This window comes from Scophthalmus maximus, chromosome 20 (genome assembly GCF_022379125.1).
Source record: "Scophthalmus maximus strain ysfricsl-2021 chromosome 20, ASM2237912v1, whole genome shotgun sequence".
In the NCBI taxonomy this organism is placed as follows: Eukaryota; Metazoa; Chordata; class Actinopteri; order Pleuronectiformes; family Scophthalmidae; genus Scophthalmus; species Scophthalmus maximus.
This window is the reverse complement of record NC_061534.1, coordinates 8,054,585-8,070,473: the sequence shown is the minus strand read 5'-3', so window position 1 is coordinate 8,070,473 and position 15,889 is coordinate 8,054,585. Positions and strand designations below refer to the sequence as shown.

Sequence of the window (15,889 nt, the reverse complement as noted above, 5' to 3'; positions counted from 1 at the left end):
GTTAATCATTTCAGTGCACAGTTCAAGTGTCAGACACACCAGTTTAAAGTGTGAATGATTTGAAAAGACTCCAGACATGACGACGACCAGACTCCAGCTATGTCACAGTATTTAGCACTCCTGGTAGGTTACATTCAAAATCATTTCTATGTGTCTACCTCACATTTCTGGTGGGATACATGTGTAAAAGCCAAGGTTTGGAGGGAGCTTTATCAAAAAGAAAAATAGCCCGAATGCTGAATTTAATTACATGCTCTGTAGTGTACTGCCTGCAGAATAAACATAAATAATTTAGAACTGACTCTGACAAATGTTAGCTTTGGGCAACGTGTTAATAGAAAGGTGGAAAATTGTTGTTTGATTTCAAAGAAAAAAATGTACCACGATTTGTCATTTCTAACTTAAAGACATGTTCATGTTTCTGCAGCTAGACTGCCCCGTCGTGATCGCTGCCATTTTCATCTGTGGCATCGGAGGGACGTTTCAATATGGATACAGTGTATCCGTGATGACCTCCCCCTCTGTTGTAAGTAGAACTACTTCAAAAACTCCCAGTAAGATGTCAGCAAATTTAAGTGATGTATGAGCGGTTTTATATCTGCTGTAAAGATAACCGTATGGCACTTCTGCGTGAGGAAAACGTGCTAAACCTCACGTAACGCTTCTATGCAATCAAAACTAAAGTGACACTAAGTGTACATGTGGTGTTTTCAGTTCATAAAGGAGCTGGTGAACAAAACCTGTCAGCAGAGATACGGTGTCTCGTTGGAGCAGTGGCAGGTGTCTCTCATCTGGTCCTTCACCGTGTCCATTTTCTGCATCGGGGGGTTGGTGGGGGCACTGGTGTCGGGTCAACTGCTCTCAAAGTACGGCAGGTTAGTATGCATGAACCGAAAAGACACAACTTTGTACCAATGCAGCATCAAAGAAACTTTTTTTTTTTTTTTTCAGTTTTTAGCTTCAATCTTTTTGTCTCCTTGTCCAACAGAAAGTATTGTCTTCTACTAAACAATTTTGTGGCTATATTTGGAGCTGTGTTGATGATCTTGAGCCAGAGAGCCACGTCCTTTGAGATGATCATGGTGGGGCGATTTCTCTATGGCATCAATTCAGGTACATCTGCCATGTGTGGAGGCTTTTTGCGTCTCTCTCTTTTATCTCTCCATCACTCCTGGACAATCAATTTATATTTATACTTGTGACTGTTATATTTCTACGTTCTCTAGGTCATTTGTCACCCAGTTATTGACCGTTATTGATTGTGTGCGCCTCCAGGAGTCAGCCTCTCAGTGCACACATTGTACCTTGTTGAATGCGCCCCCAAGAGGGTGCGAGGAATGGTGGGTGTGACCATCTCCACCTTCATCTCATTGGGGAAGTTCAGTGGTCAGCTGTTGGGGATCAGGTGAGGTGTCGGGCATCACAGGCACTGTGGGGAGATGGGGATCAGGTTGTGGTCAGTTCAAATGACAGCTCAACTTTGGCTTGGTCTTAGCGAAACAATGGGTTAAAGGAAATTCTCATTTTAGACATTGTGGGATCAGTCAACTATTGGCTATTGATGTGAAATATTGTACAGACAGTCCGTAACTCCAGCTGTCCTCGATGGTTCCCTGACTTTTCCTCTAGCACCACCATGAGGTTGACATTTGAGGTTATATTTTGCTGTGATTCAAAAACTATTGAAATCGATGTTTTTGCACAGATCCACTTTGCCCTCAGGATGAGTTGCAATAAGTTTGCTCATCCACTGACTTTTCATTGTTTCATCATTTGAGAGAAGCGCTTTCTGACGTGACCATATACCCAGATGTGAGAAATTATCTTGATGTACAATATTTTGATCACTGATAGGACAAATGGCCCAAACTGCAAAAAAATAAGACACAAGGTGTATTAAACCTTAACAATTTCACAACTTTGATCTCTCTAAACTTGACAAATTGCTGATTGTTCTCTTGCAGTGAGTTCCTTGGTACAGAAGAGAGATGGCCCTGGCTGCTTGGTTTCAACGGTTTCACCGCGTTACTTCAGCTCGCCACCCTGCCCTTCCTCCCAGAGTCTCCCAGCTTCCTTCTCCTGCACAGAGGAGACCGGGAGGCCTGCGATAAAGGTGTGAGAAAGCCTTTTTGGCCTCAGGGCCAAATAAAACAAATAAAATAAGTTTGTTGTGATGCCCAGTGGTGTTGTCACCATCTAAATATGGCGTCGTTGTTGTTGTTATGTACCCTCAGCCTTGAAGAGGCTGTGGGGCAACAAGGACTACACCATGGAGGTGGAGGAGATGATGAAGGAGAAAACTGCCATGCAGAGTGTCCGCAGCCACTCGGTGATGGAGCTGATTCGGAACCAAACTGTTCGCTGGCAGCTTATCACCATCATCATTACCTTCACTGGACTGCAGCTCTGTGGCATCAACGCAGTGAGTTTTACGTTGCACACTGAACCCTCTACTGCAGATTAGTAAAATGTAAAGTGCACTTTGGGATACAGGACATCCCTTTGCATTGTCTGATATTTCACCCCCTTTTTAAGGTAATTTAGTGTGAAGAAATAACAATCGACTTCATGTCCTGCATGTCCCAAACACATGGACTATTGATTCAGTCTTAATTGATATACAATACACTCTTTGTTACAAAACTTTTCCATATATATATATATATTTTGGGAAATGTCCATTACCAGGATTCAGATCTTTGATAACAGGCAAACAAGAAATTGCAAATCAATCATACTTTTTACATAGAAAAAAAAGAAAATTATGCATCAGCGCATGTAATCCTGCCCTGCATTGTGAACCAAAACAAAGAATGTGAATGTCTCAATTTGTATTTTTTCGCCTTCACTCTCCAGGTGTACTTTTATTCTTTTGATGTGTTTCGAGCGGCAGGAATCCAAGAAGGGCAGTTGCGTTACGTTGCTTTGGGAACGGGGCTGTGTGAGGTGTCCACCTCTGTTGCCTGTGTAAGTCCCAATTTTGACTGATAAATAGATTTAAAAAAATATTATTGTGCACTCGGGTGGAAATTTGTCTTTAACCACAAAGCTGAGTACATGGGCGACATACATACATGAGGTTCCACTGCCAACATAGGCTAAAAAATAAATAAATAAATAATAATATATATACAGTGAGCTTGTAGTAGTAAACATTTGAGGTAAGCATGCTAGAATATTAACAGCTCATACATACATAATTATTTCTTTTGTACGATGGCAGAAGATGGGATAAAAGATTTCTTGAAGAGGTTTCTCTTCACTGTGGATACCCTGTATCATCTTCCAGAAGGACGGGTTTTTTTTGTTTGTTTTTTCCAATTCATTAAAGAGAGGGTGTGAAGGGTCTTTAACTATTGATGTTGCTTCCCTCCTGGTCCGAGTGGTGTACGGCTCCACCAACCGTCTCTCGGGGTTTCCTATGAACTTGCTGACTACGTTGTGAACTTACTGGCCCCCTCTCCATACCAGCAGGTGTCATTGTGAGAGATTCGTCCGTCCACTTGACTGGTGTAAACCATCTTCACTTCTCTACTCACCTCAAAGCTATTTAGTTTCCTTGGAGGAAACAGTCTTTGCGTTGACTTTTTTAATGCAATCTAGGTGTTCTGAAGAATTTACATTAGAATCTAAAACAGTTCCTAAAGCTTCCACATCTCTTTGGCTTGGCCCTCAATTTTAATTGGCTGACAGGTCAGTCTTCCCTCCTTATTGTTCACAATGAGCTCCTTGGTGTTGTCAGCGCTTAAGAGCAAAGCAAAGGACCTGAGTAGATTGTTGATGTAGGCTAAAGTAGGAACACACTAGATCAACATTACTCTTGAGCGTGACACCCACCATTGCCATATCATCTGCATATTTTAAAAAAAAATCTGATAATGATTTATATATGGCCTTTTAGAGTCATTGAATATTTAGTGTTATATTCTTTACACATCCAGACATACTGTAAATGTTGTTTTTCTAACACTTTTAGCAATTTAGGAGACTGATTGTGTGAAAAAGCCTTTTTCTTACACTCCACAGAAATGCTCTCCTTTAACGGGGATCGTCTGTGACGCCTGTCCCAATGTGTGGTTATAGCTTCCTCGTGTGGTTGTCTGGTGAAACTGTGTTTGATGTTGCAGTTCATGATTATCGAGAGCACGGGGAAAAAGGACCTGCTGTTCAGAGGATACATGGCGATGTCTGCAACACTGGTTCTCCTCACCATCACACTGTACCTGCAAGTGAGTCACCACAAGATCAGCCACTGGTTGCAGCATATACAGTATCTCTGCATATTATAATGTGTAAAAGCATAACAAGTGACCACTGCCAGCAACTGAAATCACTCATAAATGTGTCTTTCTTTTGTCCAGAATCAGGTCCCGTGGATGTCGTACTGCAGCATGGCTCTTATTTTCTTATTCATCATTTTTTTTGCTAGTGGACCAGGTACGTTTAATCGCTCGAGATCTTAGCTATTTATCAAGGATTTAAATTTGAAGTGTTTGAATCAATGTTCTTGCCCCTCAGCTGGAATAATAGCCCCTCTTCCAGGGGAAATCTTAACTCAGTCATTTAAATCAGCTGGATACACCGTCGCCTGCACACTCAACTGGACAGGCCTGTTTGGGTTGGGGATGCTCTTCCCTGTGTTAGTGGTAAGCATCTTTTTTTTATATAAAAACAGGTGGAATGAGATTTAATGTGTCATTCACAAATGCCCTTCAAAATCCCGCCCTTTCCAGGAGAATATGGGTTACTTTTGCTTCCTCATCTTCCTGATCTTCTGCTCTGGTTGCGGGCTGTATGTGAGGTTCAATGTCCCCGAGACCAAGAATAAGACGGTGTTGGAGATCGCCGCAGAGTTTGAGAGGATGCACAGCAAGTCTGGAGAATCAAAGAAAAAGTCCACCGAACTGAACCTCAATGGAATCAAAACCTACGAGACCAAATTCTGATTACATTCACCAAATATAAATGGTTTAGATAACAACTGTATCTCGGTGTGTCAGTCCGTAAGAAGCAAGTCATGACAGATTAGCCTTAGTGTATGGTATTATTTTAGTAGTGAACTCCTCTTATTGAACTTTAAAGTGTCCAAAAGTGAATATTGGCACAATTGAAGAGTCAAGGCTGTTCATCTGTCCTTTACGCTAGATCAGCTTTAGCTTTTGCCCTGGACATTATCAGTGTGGTCCATGTGTGTGTGTGTGTGTGTGTGTGTGTGTGTGTGTGTGTGTTACATCAGGCATCAGGATGTCCAGTGGTGCGGTGGAGGAGTCACATCTGCATTGTGCGTGTTTATCTACGAGCAATGTTTGTGACGGAAAACAAAGACATAATAAGTACAATTAAACAGTTTTGGGGAAAATTTTACTTTGCATTTGATGCTACTTTATTCACCTTGAAATATTTTACTTTTTGCTTCCACACGTTATTTGGCCTTATCCTATAAAATATTGTGAAATAAAGTACAGTACAGTAAATTCGTTAGAATTACTTTGATCACATGTAACAATGACAGGTGACACTGTGCTCTTGTAAGTGTGTATCATGCAAAAAAAATTGTCCCAGCATACAAAACCTTAATGGACAAGCTTCTCACCATTGTTCAATAAAAACAATTTGTCCTAAATATAATAATAAAACGTGAATCAAGATATAAGAAGCAATCATGAATATTCGATAAAACGAGGGGATTTTTCTTCCCCTGCCTGTATCTATAGGTCATGGTGATGCCCCCCCCCCCACTCTAACGTATGATTCTTTACATACATGTTGCTGGTAACACGAATATATAAAGTCAAATGAGTCATTCAGATTATGTGAAAATTAATTTTTTTCCTTTTTGGCTATGATGGAAACGGCTGAGCTGCTCATCGGGTCTCGGCAGGGAAACTCCTACCGATTACGCACGCGTGCGTCCGCGGCACCATGTGTGCGCCCCTGATAACACAATCTGCTCCTCAAAGCTAAAAAAAACCCCGAATTTGGCACAAGTGCAAAGGGTAAAAAAAAGCATGTGCAAACAATTTCTGAAAACAACACCCAGGTCCACGCCTCCGACACAAAACATCCAGTTGGTTCGTGTCAATGCGGCTCCAGCGACTGGAGGCTGAACGCAGTCGGACGCTTCGTGTGCAACTTGCAGCTGCGCCGACGACGGACGCGACGGACGCGATGGACACGGCGCCCAGCAGCTCCCCTGGTGCCGGCAGGGTGAAGAGGAGTAGCTTTGAGCAAAAGTGAGTTTCAATTCCTTTCTGGACTGTATATCACACGAGGGGGAACAGAGGGAGAATTTGAGAGAGTTGCTTTAATATTCCTCCTTTCTTATGTCTCCAGGTCATAAAAAAAACATTTCTACATAATATAACATATTATTGTCCACTTATCTGATGTTACAATAACATCAGATAAGTTCCCTCAGCGTTGTTAGTGTCAAATTAGACACTAACAATAATTTTATCATCTCCATTGGTCTCTACTTATCTCAGCTCCTTCCGTCCTCCGAAGGTTTAAGCAAAGTATCTAAATAACTAAATCACTAAATATTTAAACCATTAGATACTGGAACCCCCCCTTGCAGCATCAGCTTCACTCACTCTTTGCCAGCTTTTATTTGCTAGATTGATCTCAGGAGAAAGATCCTTGATGCTGAGCAGCAGCAACACACAAAACAAGAGCTCGCAGGTAAATTATTTACAGCAACTCTATATGGATGAACTGTCGGGGAGTGTTGAGACGAGGCCTGTCCGGACCGGACCTGCTGCAGATAGGCCGCTCCGTCTCTGTCAGGGTGTCACTGATAAAGACGAGCATCTGGGACACAGGGGTGACACGGGAAACCAATGTGCAGCTGCACCAGTCAACAGTGAGTCGAAAAACATATAACAAAGATTAACTTTTTGATTCTCCTCCTGTAATTGACCCATCGCCTGACACAGTGGAAGAGATAGTCGAGGGCAATGATAACATCTCTAGCCTCCACCCAGCTCCACTCACGCTGTGGCGACCCTGGGGCAAGGAAATAGCAAAGACTGACAAGGTACTGAGGGTAGAAGTGGACATGAAGTTATTTAATTTCTAAACCAGTTTTTTGTGATGGAATAGAGAGGGACCAATGAATGTATGTTTGACTTACATACCCTGAAAAGTGCCTTCCAGGCCGAATTAGTGCAAACAAGCTCATAGGAAAAGACGTGAGTTTGTGCTGCAACATGCTCCACCTCCAGAAAACGACCTTCAGACAAATCCCCCCCCCCCCAGACATGGATCCATAGATTGAGAGTGCAAAGTCTTCACCTCGAGCCGAACATCTTCTCCCGGCCATGTGTCTGCAGACTTCAGGGGCCTGTACTTTGAAGCGAGTTCAACATGCCCAGCAGAGCCGGCCCCTAGCCAATATGGGGCCCTAAGTCTTGTTTTTTTGCTCCGAAATAAAATGTTTTATGGTAACGATTCTCCACGATTCCACTCTCTCGAAGCTTGGATGACGCTGGTTTTCCAAGCGATCTGATTGGTCATGGACTGGTGACCGGCTTTGATCTCTGATATGGAATCGAACCTGACCCGGGAGCAGCACAAGTTACCATAGTGACTTACCTCTGGTAACCCAGAGTTGAACGTGAGGTTACCTCGGTCAACCGTAAAAATCCCGCTTATGTTCCATCACAGGGTGTTTGTCAACAGAAGTCTGACGTTGGAAAACATCAAATGCTATGGCTTTGACATGGACTACACACTGGCAAGTATGTCAAGACAAAAGCGCCTCAGACTATTTCTCTTGTGAACAGGCAAGACATGTTTTTCTGGTTTAATGTAAACTAATTCTCTCTCTCTCTCTGTCTCTCTCTCTCTCTCTGTGTGTGTGTGTGTGTGTGTGTGTGTTATATTGTGCTTAAGTATACAAGTCTCCTGACTACGAGAGCATAGGCTTTGAGCTGATAAGAGACAGAACGGTATCTATTGGATACCCTCATGAGCTTCTGCGTTACACATACGACCCCAGCTTCCCCACACGGTTAGTTCTTTAATCTATCTCCTCCGTAACTGAAGTTTTGAGTCACAGTAAAGTCATCCATCTGCCCCGCTGTGCAATGGAAACACAAAATAAAAGCCAAACTAATGGTTTTGTGCAAATGTATTTTCTATCATGTTGTCTTTGTCTGTTACCAAGGGAACACAACTTGGCAAAGGCATAAGTTGTTTTATTTTTTCAGGTGATATAATCAACAACCTACAAGTATTTTATTTCTAAATGTAAGAATGAACCTATTGTAACGTACCATCTTGTTTTCTATTGGGATCCACAGAAAAAGACATTAGTTGAGAAAAACAAACGTAAGATAAGAAAAAAAAATAGATTTACAATTTTTGAAAATTACATTTTAAAGGCAGTTTGGTATAAAAAAAAGGAGCTCAAAACAAGAATCACTTCCTCGTTTTATATCTGGATCACCTCTCAGGTCATGTCTCGATCAGCTCATTTTCCTTTCCTCCTCTTTTTCTCTTCCTCCTTTAGCGGTTTAGTGATTGACACCACGTTTGGGAACCTCCTGAAGGTGGACTCGAACGGGAACATTTTAGTCTGCAGTCATGGCTTCCGCTTCCTCAAAGGGTAAAGTCCTCAAAGCTAAACTTATAATGTGTGCATTCGTAATATGGACTTGAATCGTGTGTTCAACAGAAACGACATTCAGAAGTACTACCCTAACAAATTCATTCAAAGAGACGACACCGACCGCTTCTACATCCTCAACACGCTCTTCAACCTGTCAGGTAGAAAATATTGTTATCTATTATATGCCATGTAAATCTGCCATTCACACCTTACCTCCAAGAGAAGCTCTACGACAGATGCTGGAGCATCTTGTGAGCCTATGTATGATATGAGCAAATGAAAACTGTACGCTCACTGGCCTGCGTTTCCTTGTACAGAGACGTATCTTTATGCCTGTCTTGTGGACTTCTTCACCAGATCCACCAGACACACAATGTGAGTTTCATCACCCCCCCGTGTGCTTGACCATTTCTGAACCATCGACTGATTATTAAACAACCGCCCTCCTCTCCTTCTTCCAGCCTCATGAAAGGTTTTCAGCACGGCGACTTGTTCATGTCGTACAGAAGCATGTTTCAGGATGTTCGAGACGCCATGGACTTCATTCACAACACGGTGAATCAGCAACACGTCACACTGAGACATTTCATGAGAAATATTGCAGATGTGTGTGTCTACATGTAATCATACTTTGTCTGTATACTAAACGTTAAAAAATCTGTGTTCTGCATAGGGGATCCTGAAAGAGCAAACCATCAAGAATTTGGAGAAATATGTTATCAGAGATGTGAGTAGACTGCCAACAGGAAGCAGCGAAATGTGTTTTAATTGACTAATAAATGGCTGGAATCTTGAATTTATAATTTTTTTTTGTTACAGCCAAATATTCCTGTACTCTTGACTCGGATTAAAGAAGTGGCCAAGGTCTTTCTTGCCACCAATAGTGACTACAGCTACACTGAGGTGAACATATAACATACTGTATATGCGTGTATATGTAACATATAAAAACATATATATCATATTCAAATGTGTTTTTTGCCTTTTTTCTCAAGGCCATTATGAAATATCTGCTTGAAAATAACGCTATGGTAAGGAAATTTTAATTTAGATTTCAATTTTAGCAAACAAATAAAAATATTTATGTGACGTTGACATAATTCTTCAATATAGACAGGAAGTCCGAAAAAGTCCTGGCGCTCCTTCTTCGACCTCGTCGTCGTGGACACCAGAAAGCCGCTGTTCTTCGCTGAGGGAACTGTGCTGAGACAAGTGGACACGGTACGGAAGAGTCTCTCGTATCTGCAGATTTACGTTTCAATGTGGATCCACAGCTGATGTCAATAACACTTTTGGATTTTCGGACACAGGACACGGGAAAGCTTCGGATTGGGACGTACACCGGCGACCTCCAGCATGGGACCGTGTACTCTGGAGGTGAGGTTCAGAAACACGTGAGTCAGTAAAGTTCAGCTAATACTGCTCTGTTGAGATTTCAATACAGGCGTTGCACCTATTATTTTTGAACTATTAATAAGCCAGAAGCTTACGTTAACATCTGGATGTTTTTTGTTCATTCTTATATTGTATATTTCCTCGTTCATGTTGTCTTAATTCTTTGCAGGATCCTCGGACATTGTCTGTGATCTGCTGGACGTCAAAGGTAAAGACATTCTGTACGTTGGAGATCACATCTTTGGCGACATCCTAAAATCTAAGAAACGTCAGGGCTGGAAGACTTTCCTGGTTGTGCCTGAGCTCACCAAGGAGCTGCATGTGTGGGAGGAGAAGAAAAGTAAGAATGAAGAGATCACATCCTGACTTTGTGTCATCTTCATCTTTTTGGTGGTGGTGATGTTGCCGATGAGGTCGTGATCGTGTGTTTGCTTTTCAGATCTGTTTGAGGAGCTGAAACATCTCAACGTCTTCTTAGCTGAACATTACAAGTCAGTTCATGTCCACCTGTTCATTTATCTTACCTTAAAATCTTTTTGAATACCTTGTTCATCATCAGCGATTTTTATGTGGGCTGAAATTATTGTATAACAAACTGGAACAAATTACATTTATTTAGCATTCAGCAAAGTCTAGAAGCAATTGTTGAATGAATTTGTCTCACATTTTTATTTTTACTTATTACTTGAACACTCTCGCGTGACACAGTGGAGCAGCTCTTGAAGTGATAGATAGCTAGATAGCTACTTTATTTATCACAAGCTGGCAGTAAGCGATCCTTAAGCAATACACGTTTTGTAAAAAATCTGCGAATATTTCCTTGCGGTCCGTTAGCTGTCGCTTTGCAGCCCAGGCTCTGTAAATCAAAGATAAAAAAAATGGTGCGGACTGCACCACACTACACTGCGAGTGCAGTTTCACTCGTCGTCACCTTAAGAGACGTGCCAGCAGGTGGCGCTGCAACTTTTGTCCTAGTGGCTTGTGCGTCCGACCATACCGGAGGTTGAAGGTTCGCGGCCCGGCCAGAGCAGTAAAATCACAACAACAAAGAGAAAAACAAGCTCTCTCAAAAAAAATCACTTACTGGCCCTTTAATTGTCCTTCGCGTTTCTGGTTTAAAGGCACCTGGATACCGACAGGAGTGAGTGTCCCGACATCTGTGCCATTCAGACACGAATGAAGGTGAGCACCATATCTCATTACACAACGTTATTTTTTTCTATTTTTGAAGCATGTCATACACAAGGCCAACTGTAGATGGGCTGAGGAGGCACCACAGCATTGTTATTCTTCTTCTGTGGTGAGGAGGGAACGTTTTAATGCCTTAACGTGTTTCTTCCTTATTCTTATTGATTCAAGTAAAACAACACAGCTTCACTGTAGCCACGTCAAACTGTTACCAAACTGTTGGGATGAACAACTTCACGTTTGTCATTGAGACAATCGGTTGTGTTTCAGATTGTTCTCTCGTCTAGTTACACTCTCCAGGATTTGCTCTTGACGTGGTTGTGTCTGCGTTGTGCAGGTGCTGACCTACAGAATGGACCTGTCCTACGGCCAGATGGGCAGCCTCCTGCGCAGCGGCTCCCGACAGACGCTGTTCGCCAGCCAGCTGATGCGTTATGCAGATCTTTACTCCTCCACCTGCATGAACCTGCTGCACTACCCCTTCAATTACCTCTTCATGGCTCCTCCGGTCCTGGTCAGTCATCACTCGTGGTCAAACGGGGAACACATCTTCATCTTGATCGTGCCGGTCACTCTCCCATCTCACTCCCTCTCTCCGTTTCAGATGCCCCACGAGGTAGCATCTCAACACGTGGCCGACTTGGCAGACCTCACTGCCGTCACCAAAAATATTGTCAAAAACTAAGGTTAATATCATCATCATCATACAGTATTGACGTAAAGATTTTATTTGAATCTTTACGAACTTTTGTTAATATTCAACACTAAGGATTCAATTATAAACAGTTTCCTCCCTTACAGTTCTCAGGACAGCTGAAAGATGAGCCAGACCAGGAACATGTGAAGACCCTACAGAAATCTCGTAAAGACCTTCTGAACGTCGCAGACAGTTTTGAAGGTGACTTTTTGCGCCCGCGCTGCATTTCTGAGGGGTTTGTTGAAGCGCTGCTGTCTCCACCAATTAACCTATTGCTCCACCTACTGGATATGAATTGCATTGCCATGTAACGTTTAACAGCTACACTCATACATGTAAGTACATTGGGATATTTTGACAGCAAGAACAGGTTTTTTAATTTTTTTTTATTTATATATATATATATATATGTCTTAATCTGTTTTCATTTTACACATAAGGTTGCATTTGCACTTTTTAATCTCAGGTGTGTGTGATATGGTTTTCATGTAATAATTGTATTTATTTGTTGTTTGAGCATGTCCTGTAAAATTATTCCAATAAGTCCTTCACAGCCTATTATTTGTTTTCATTGTCTTCTCTGATGCACCACAACTTTTATCAAAGCTTGCAATGTGCATATGCTGAGGATCTCAGCTATAGTGTTCACATTGTCCTTTTGTATTGTGTTTGTGAACTTTGAGACACATGCAAACAGTTTCCATTGTGTGGGAAGTAGTTCCAGTGAACATGACTTGTGTTTTGTGGATTACCTTGAGCAACCAGGACACTGTGTCTGGAAATACATGTTTCTGTTTTTCAAATAGTTGTCTGGGTGCCACAGACAGCATCCCACACCTGATTTAAAAACAACAACAACAACAACAACAAAAACAACAACAACAGAGCTACAAGCACTAGGAGTTACTCGAGGCAGTTACCTCTCTATTTGTGTGAACTATCCCTTTAAAAGTTTCCTCTGGCACTACAACTGTTGTCCACTGGGTGGCAGTGAACCACCTCTGCAGCAGGTCGAGGTCGTTCCTTGTGTGTGAACTGACAACTGACTCAAGGTTAGTTTTTTTATTCACACACAGACACAAGTCAAACTTATACCTGAATAAACTTTTTTTTTTTAATCTTTGTTTTCCCCATGAATCAGTTTGGTAACAGTAAAGTACAGTAAAAAAAATAAATAAATCTGCAGCACCTCATCTACGATAGACTTTAAACCAAAGCATGCGTTTGTATTTCTCTATGTATGAATAATCTTTTTCTTCTTTTGTGGCAACAAAAGTTAGTAGCGGGAGACTTCAGATGTGTTTTCACTCATCAAGAAAAAAAAAGGGGGGGGGGGGCAGTGAAATGACCAGAATGTGATATTTGTGCTGCTTTTAACACATGAACCCTAGTATGCACTCGCATACACACATTGAAACACACACAAACCTGTGAATTATTGTAGTACACACACACTGTATTTACCCCCTTGTTCTCTGTCTGGTTCAGAGAGTCCTGCTCCCACGAGAGCTGAACCTTTATCAAGAGATAGCTGACAGGAATTTGTTGTCTTTCTCTCTCTCTCTCTCTCTCTCTCTCTCTCTCTCTCTCTCTCTCTCTCTCTCTCTCTCTCTCTCTCTCTCTCTCTCTCTCTTTTTCTCTCTCTCTCTCTCCCTCTCTCTCTCTCTCTCTCTCTCTCTCTCTCTCTCTCCTCTCCACACACACACACACACACACACACACACACACACCTGATATCAGTGCTCACATATGTTTATCTGTAAGTTGTTTTCTTTTTTTTTGCACAGGAAATGACACATTGTTCTTGCAGGGCTGAAGTGGGATGAGTAACACCGTTTTCCTGCCGTGCTTCTTTACAGCTTGTATGTGCAGCATCACATGCAAAACTGTGGAACAGTCCACAGTTTTCTAAGGACAAGTGTCTCAGAATGAATTCATGGTCTGACTTTATTAGGGTCTTGCTCCTGCAAAGTTTTGGTCTTTCAAAATAAAACATGAGAGGAAGTCCAAATTAGGAAACACCCACTGCCTTTATTGGCGCCTCCTCCTCCTTGTACACACACACACACACACACACACACACACACACACACACACACACGCCACATGCGTTTCCTAGATGATTTCATTTCCTGAATGAGAGCTATTTCAGTTTATTTGGATTTCCCTTGTCATTGTCTGCTTGTCACCTGGATGTGTTGTTTTTCTTAGTTTCTTCTTCCCCCCCCCTTTTTACTTAATATTTCATGTTTTATGATTTATTTTCTCTCCTGCACTAATCCACAGCTCTCAACATGCCCCTAGCTACTATTTAATGATTTTGAAAACTCCTTACTCAATGTTTTTTTTCCTTACTATCCTCACCATTCTTTTAGAGCAGATGACACAAAGTAACAATCCCCATCTTCAGTTTGATAGTGTTTCTCCATTTAAAGTCTCACTATATCATTTTATCAATGAATTTTTATGTAAACTGTAGCCAGATCTTTGATTCTTCATTTGGATGGCACGGAACTGCCACTGAATAACCGAGCTGACACCAAACTAATCTATGTGTGAAAATTGACAGGGCAGGGTTAAAAAAAATAAAATAAAAATCTAATTTATCTTTTAACAGAATAAACAGACGGTATGGAATGATATAAAATATGTCACAGACTTGCTGGTAACGTGCAGTAATTAGTGTGCCGAAAAATCTTCCCTCAACAATGACTTTGGCCCCTTAAAATAATGCAGTTTTTTTCTTTGTCTTTATGTATTTGTCCCCGTTGGGAGCTAAACTTTAGATCACACACACACACACACACACGCCTTTTCACACTCACCCTGTGACGTCCCTCCCCCTCCACACAACACAATGTACACTGCACTGCAGCGCGACACAAGAGCTGTCTTCTCTTCTACCTGTACAGCTGAGGTGTCAAAAGTATCGGCTTCTCTGCTGCTGTTTAGAGTTTCACCCACATGACGCATCAGAAATATCTGTTTACCTTTGAGGTAATGAAGTAGCCAATAACATCTTGAATATTGACACACAGAGAGAGAGTGAGGATGGTGGTTGTCGAGGACGTCCACACACATGATTTCAATTTCATCATGTCACAAAACACGGAAGAGCATTTTTTTTCACAGTGATCAACAGTAAATATTATAAAATATTCAACCAAAACTGACCATGTCTGTTTCCCAGTGAGAGAAACTAGTTGCTCAACCTCAAAAATAAAAATAATAGTCAGCAACAAAATAAAAGGTTTCACACACATCAAAGTGTTTTCTTCATCTGTGCACTTTAATTTTTGACCAAAATATCGTTTTGTTTCGGTCACAGGCCTTCCCCAACTTCTGGTTTTCAGCATCAAGTCCTTCATGTTGTGGCTTTTTATTTACATGTGTTTTATTCAAATTTAAAACCAAAGATCATTAACCTTTTAAACTTGTGATTTCCCCATTACACTTTCCTTTGAGTTTCTGTAAGTTGTAAGTTTCAGCTTTATTTTCACTAAATGAAATATTCAAACCTCAGATAATGCCGTTTTATTCATTATTTATTTTAGCCAGCATCAAACAGGCAAATGTACAAATACATACATTTTCACAAAATAGCATATTTGGGATTCTCGTTGGTTTTAGGTTTTCAAATGATGTTTATAAAAAAGAAAATGGTAAGAAAAAGACATTAAGACACGAGGTTATTTTATGGAAACTGATGTGTGAACATTAAAAACATACTGTCACTGCAGGTCTGTTACGACGCCTAAGGTTTTGGTGTCCAGGTACAAACGAGATTTAAAAACATTTTCATGAAGTGATAAGGTTCATTTTTCTGTGTGTGTGTGTTCATTCTTGTGTTCTGAGTCTTAAACACACCAATCACTCCGGTATAAAGGTGTCAGATTGACTATTGGAACTCTATAACAGATTTTCACATCTGATAAGCCACCAACTGACTTCTTTTACGCCTCAAATGTAGCTTTTTTTAAATTAGTTTCTCCAAGAAA

At 41.3% G+C, this 15,889-nt stretch overlaps 2 protein-coding genes and 1 long non-coding RNA gene across 11 annotated transcripts; 2 read left to right on the top strand and 1 right to left on the bottom strand.

The window, feature by feature from the left end:
* Positions 1 to 37: 37 nt before the first annotated feature.
* slc2a11l (solute carrier family 2 member 11, like) lies at positions 38 to 5,364 on the top strand. The gene is made up of 12 exons (XM_035608356.2): positions 38 to 123; positions 428 to 526; positions 715 to 875; positions 989 to 1,113; positions 1,276 to 1,405; positions 1,965 to 2,113; positions 2,235 to 2,422; positions 2,857 to 2,967; positions 4,128 to 4,229; positions 4,362 to 4,437; positions 4,519 to 4,646; positions 4,734 to 5,364. Exons 1-12 carry the CDS (start codon positions 100 to 102, stop codon positions 4,944 to 4,946), a joined length of 1,506 nt encoding a protein of 501 aa, XP_035464249.1. The 5' UTR covers positions 38 to 99; the 3' UTR covers positions 4,947 to 5,364.
* LOC118285049 lies at positions 102 to 7,432 on the bottom strand. Of its 2 annotated transcripts, none has more exons than XR_004785020.2 (3): positions 7,294 to 7,432; positions 1,305 to 1,429; positions 102 to 855 (listed from the first exon to the last, which is right to left on the bottom strand). It is a non-coding gene; the product is annotated as an uncharacterized LOC118285049 (long non-coding RNA). The 2 variants fall into 2 exon arrangements; XR_004785021.2 differs by lacking the exon at positions 102 to 855 and adding an exon at positions 1,028 to 1,171.
* On the top strand, positions 5,747 to 12,447 carry nt5c2l1 (5'-nucleotidase, cytosolic II, like 1). 8 transcript variants are annotated; one of them, XM_035608350.2, is made up of 19 exons: positions 6,091 to 6,233; positions 6,334 to 6,862; positions 7,666 to 7,739; positions 7,894 to 8,011; positions 8,513 to 8,608; positions 8,678 to 8,769; positions 8,929 to 8,986; positions 9,073 to 9,166; positions 9,285 to 9,338; positions 9,431 to 9,514; positions 9,607 to 9,642; positions 9,725 to 9,832; positions 9,922 to 9,988; positions 10,176 to 10,346; positions 10,446 to 10,497; positions 11,128 to 11,188; positions 11,532 to 11,708; positions 11,799 to 11,880; positions 11,996 to 12,447. In XM_035608350.2, exons 2-18 carry the CDS (start codon positions 6,840 to 6,842, stop codon positions 11,877 to 11,879), a joined length of 1,446 nt encoding a protein of 481 aa, XP_035464243.1. In that variant the 5' UTR covers positions 6,091 to 6,233; positions 6,334 to 6,839; the 3' UTR covers position 11,880; positions 11,996 to 12,447. The 8 variants fall into 8 exon arrangements, with proteins under 8 accessions (XP_035464242.2, XP_035464241.2, XP_035464245.2 ...); XM_035608354.2 differs by lacking the exon at positions 6,334 to 6,862 and adding an exon at positions 6,936 to 7,036 and having other exon boundaries at positions 6,094 to 6,233; XM_035608351.2 differs by having other exon boundaries at positions 6,095 to 6,233; positions 6,604 to 6,862.
* Positions 12,448 to 15,889: the final 3,442 nt, after the last annotated feature.

What these genes read in the sequence shown, in the direction of transcription:
- nt5c2l1 (XM_035608349.2), top strand. Translation starts at nt 6,082, where the DNA reads ATGCGGCTCCAGCGACTGGAGGCTGAACGCAGTCGGACGCTTCGTGTG. An exon ending in TGTGTGGGAGGAGAAGAAAA is followed by an intron (nt 10,347 to 10,445) that starts GTAAGAATGAAG and finishes TTTGCTTTTCAG; the next exon opens with ATCTGTTTGAGGAGCTGAAA. An exon ending in TTCTTAGCTGAACATTACAA is followed by an intron (nt 10,498 to 11,127) that starts GTCAGTTCATGT and finishes TCTGGTTTAAAG; the next exon opens with GCACCTGGATACCGACAGGA.
- slc2a11l (XM_035608356.2), top strand. Translation starts at nt 100, where the DNA reads ATGTCACAGTATTTAGCACTCCTG. An exon ending in TCTCTATGGCATCAATTCAG is followed by an intron (nt 1,114 to 1,275) that starts GTACATCTGCCA and finishes GTGCGCCTCCAG; the next exon opens with GAGTCAGCCTCTCAGTGCAC. An exon ending in TGCTCTTCCCTGTGTTAGTG is followed by an intron (nt 4,647 to 4,733) that starts GTAAGCATCTTT and finishes CGCCCTTTCCAG; the next exon opens with GAGAATATGGGTTACTTTTG.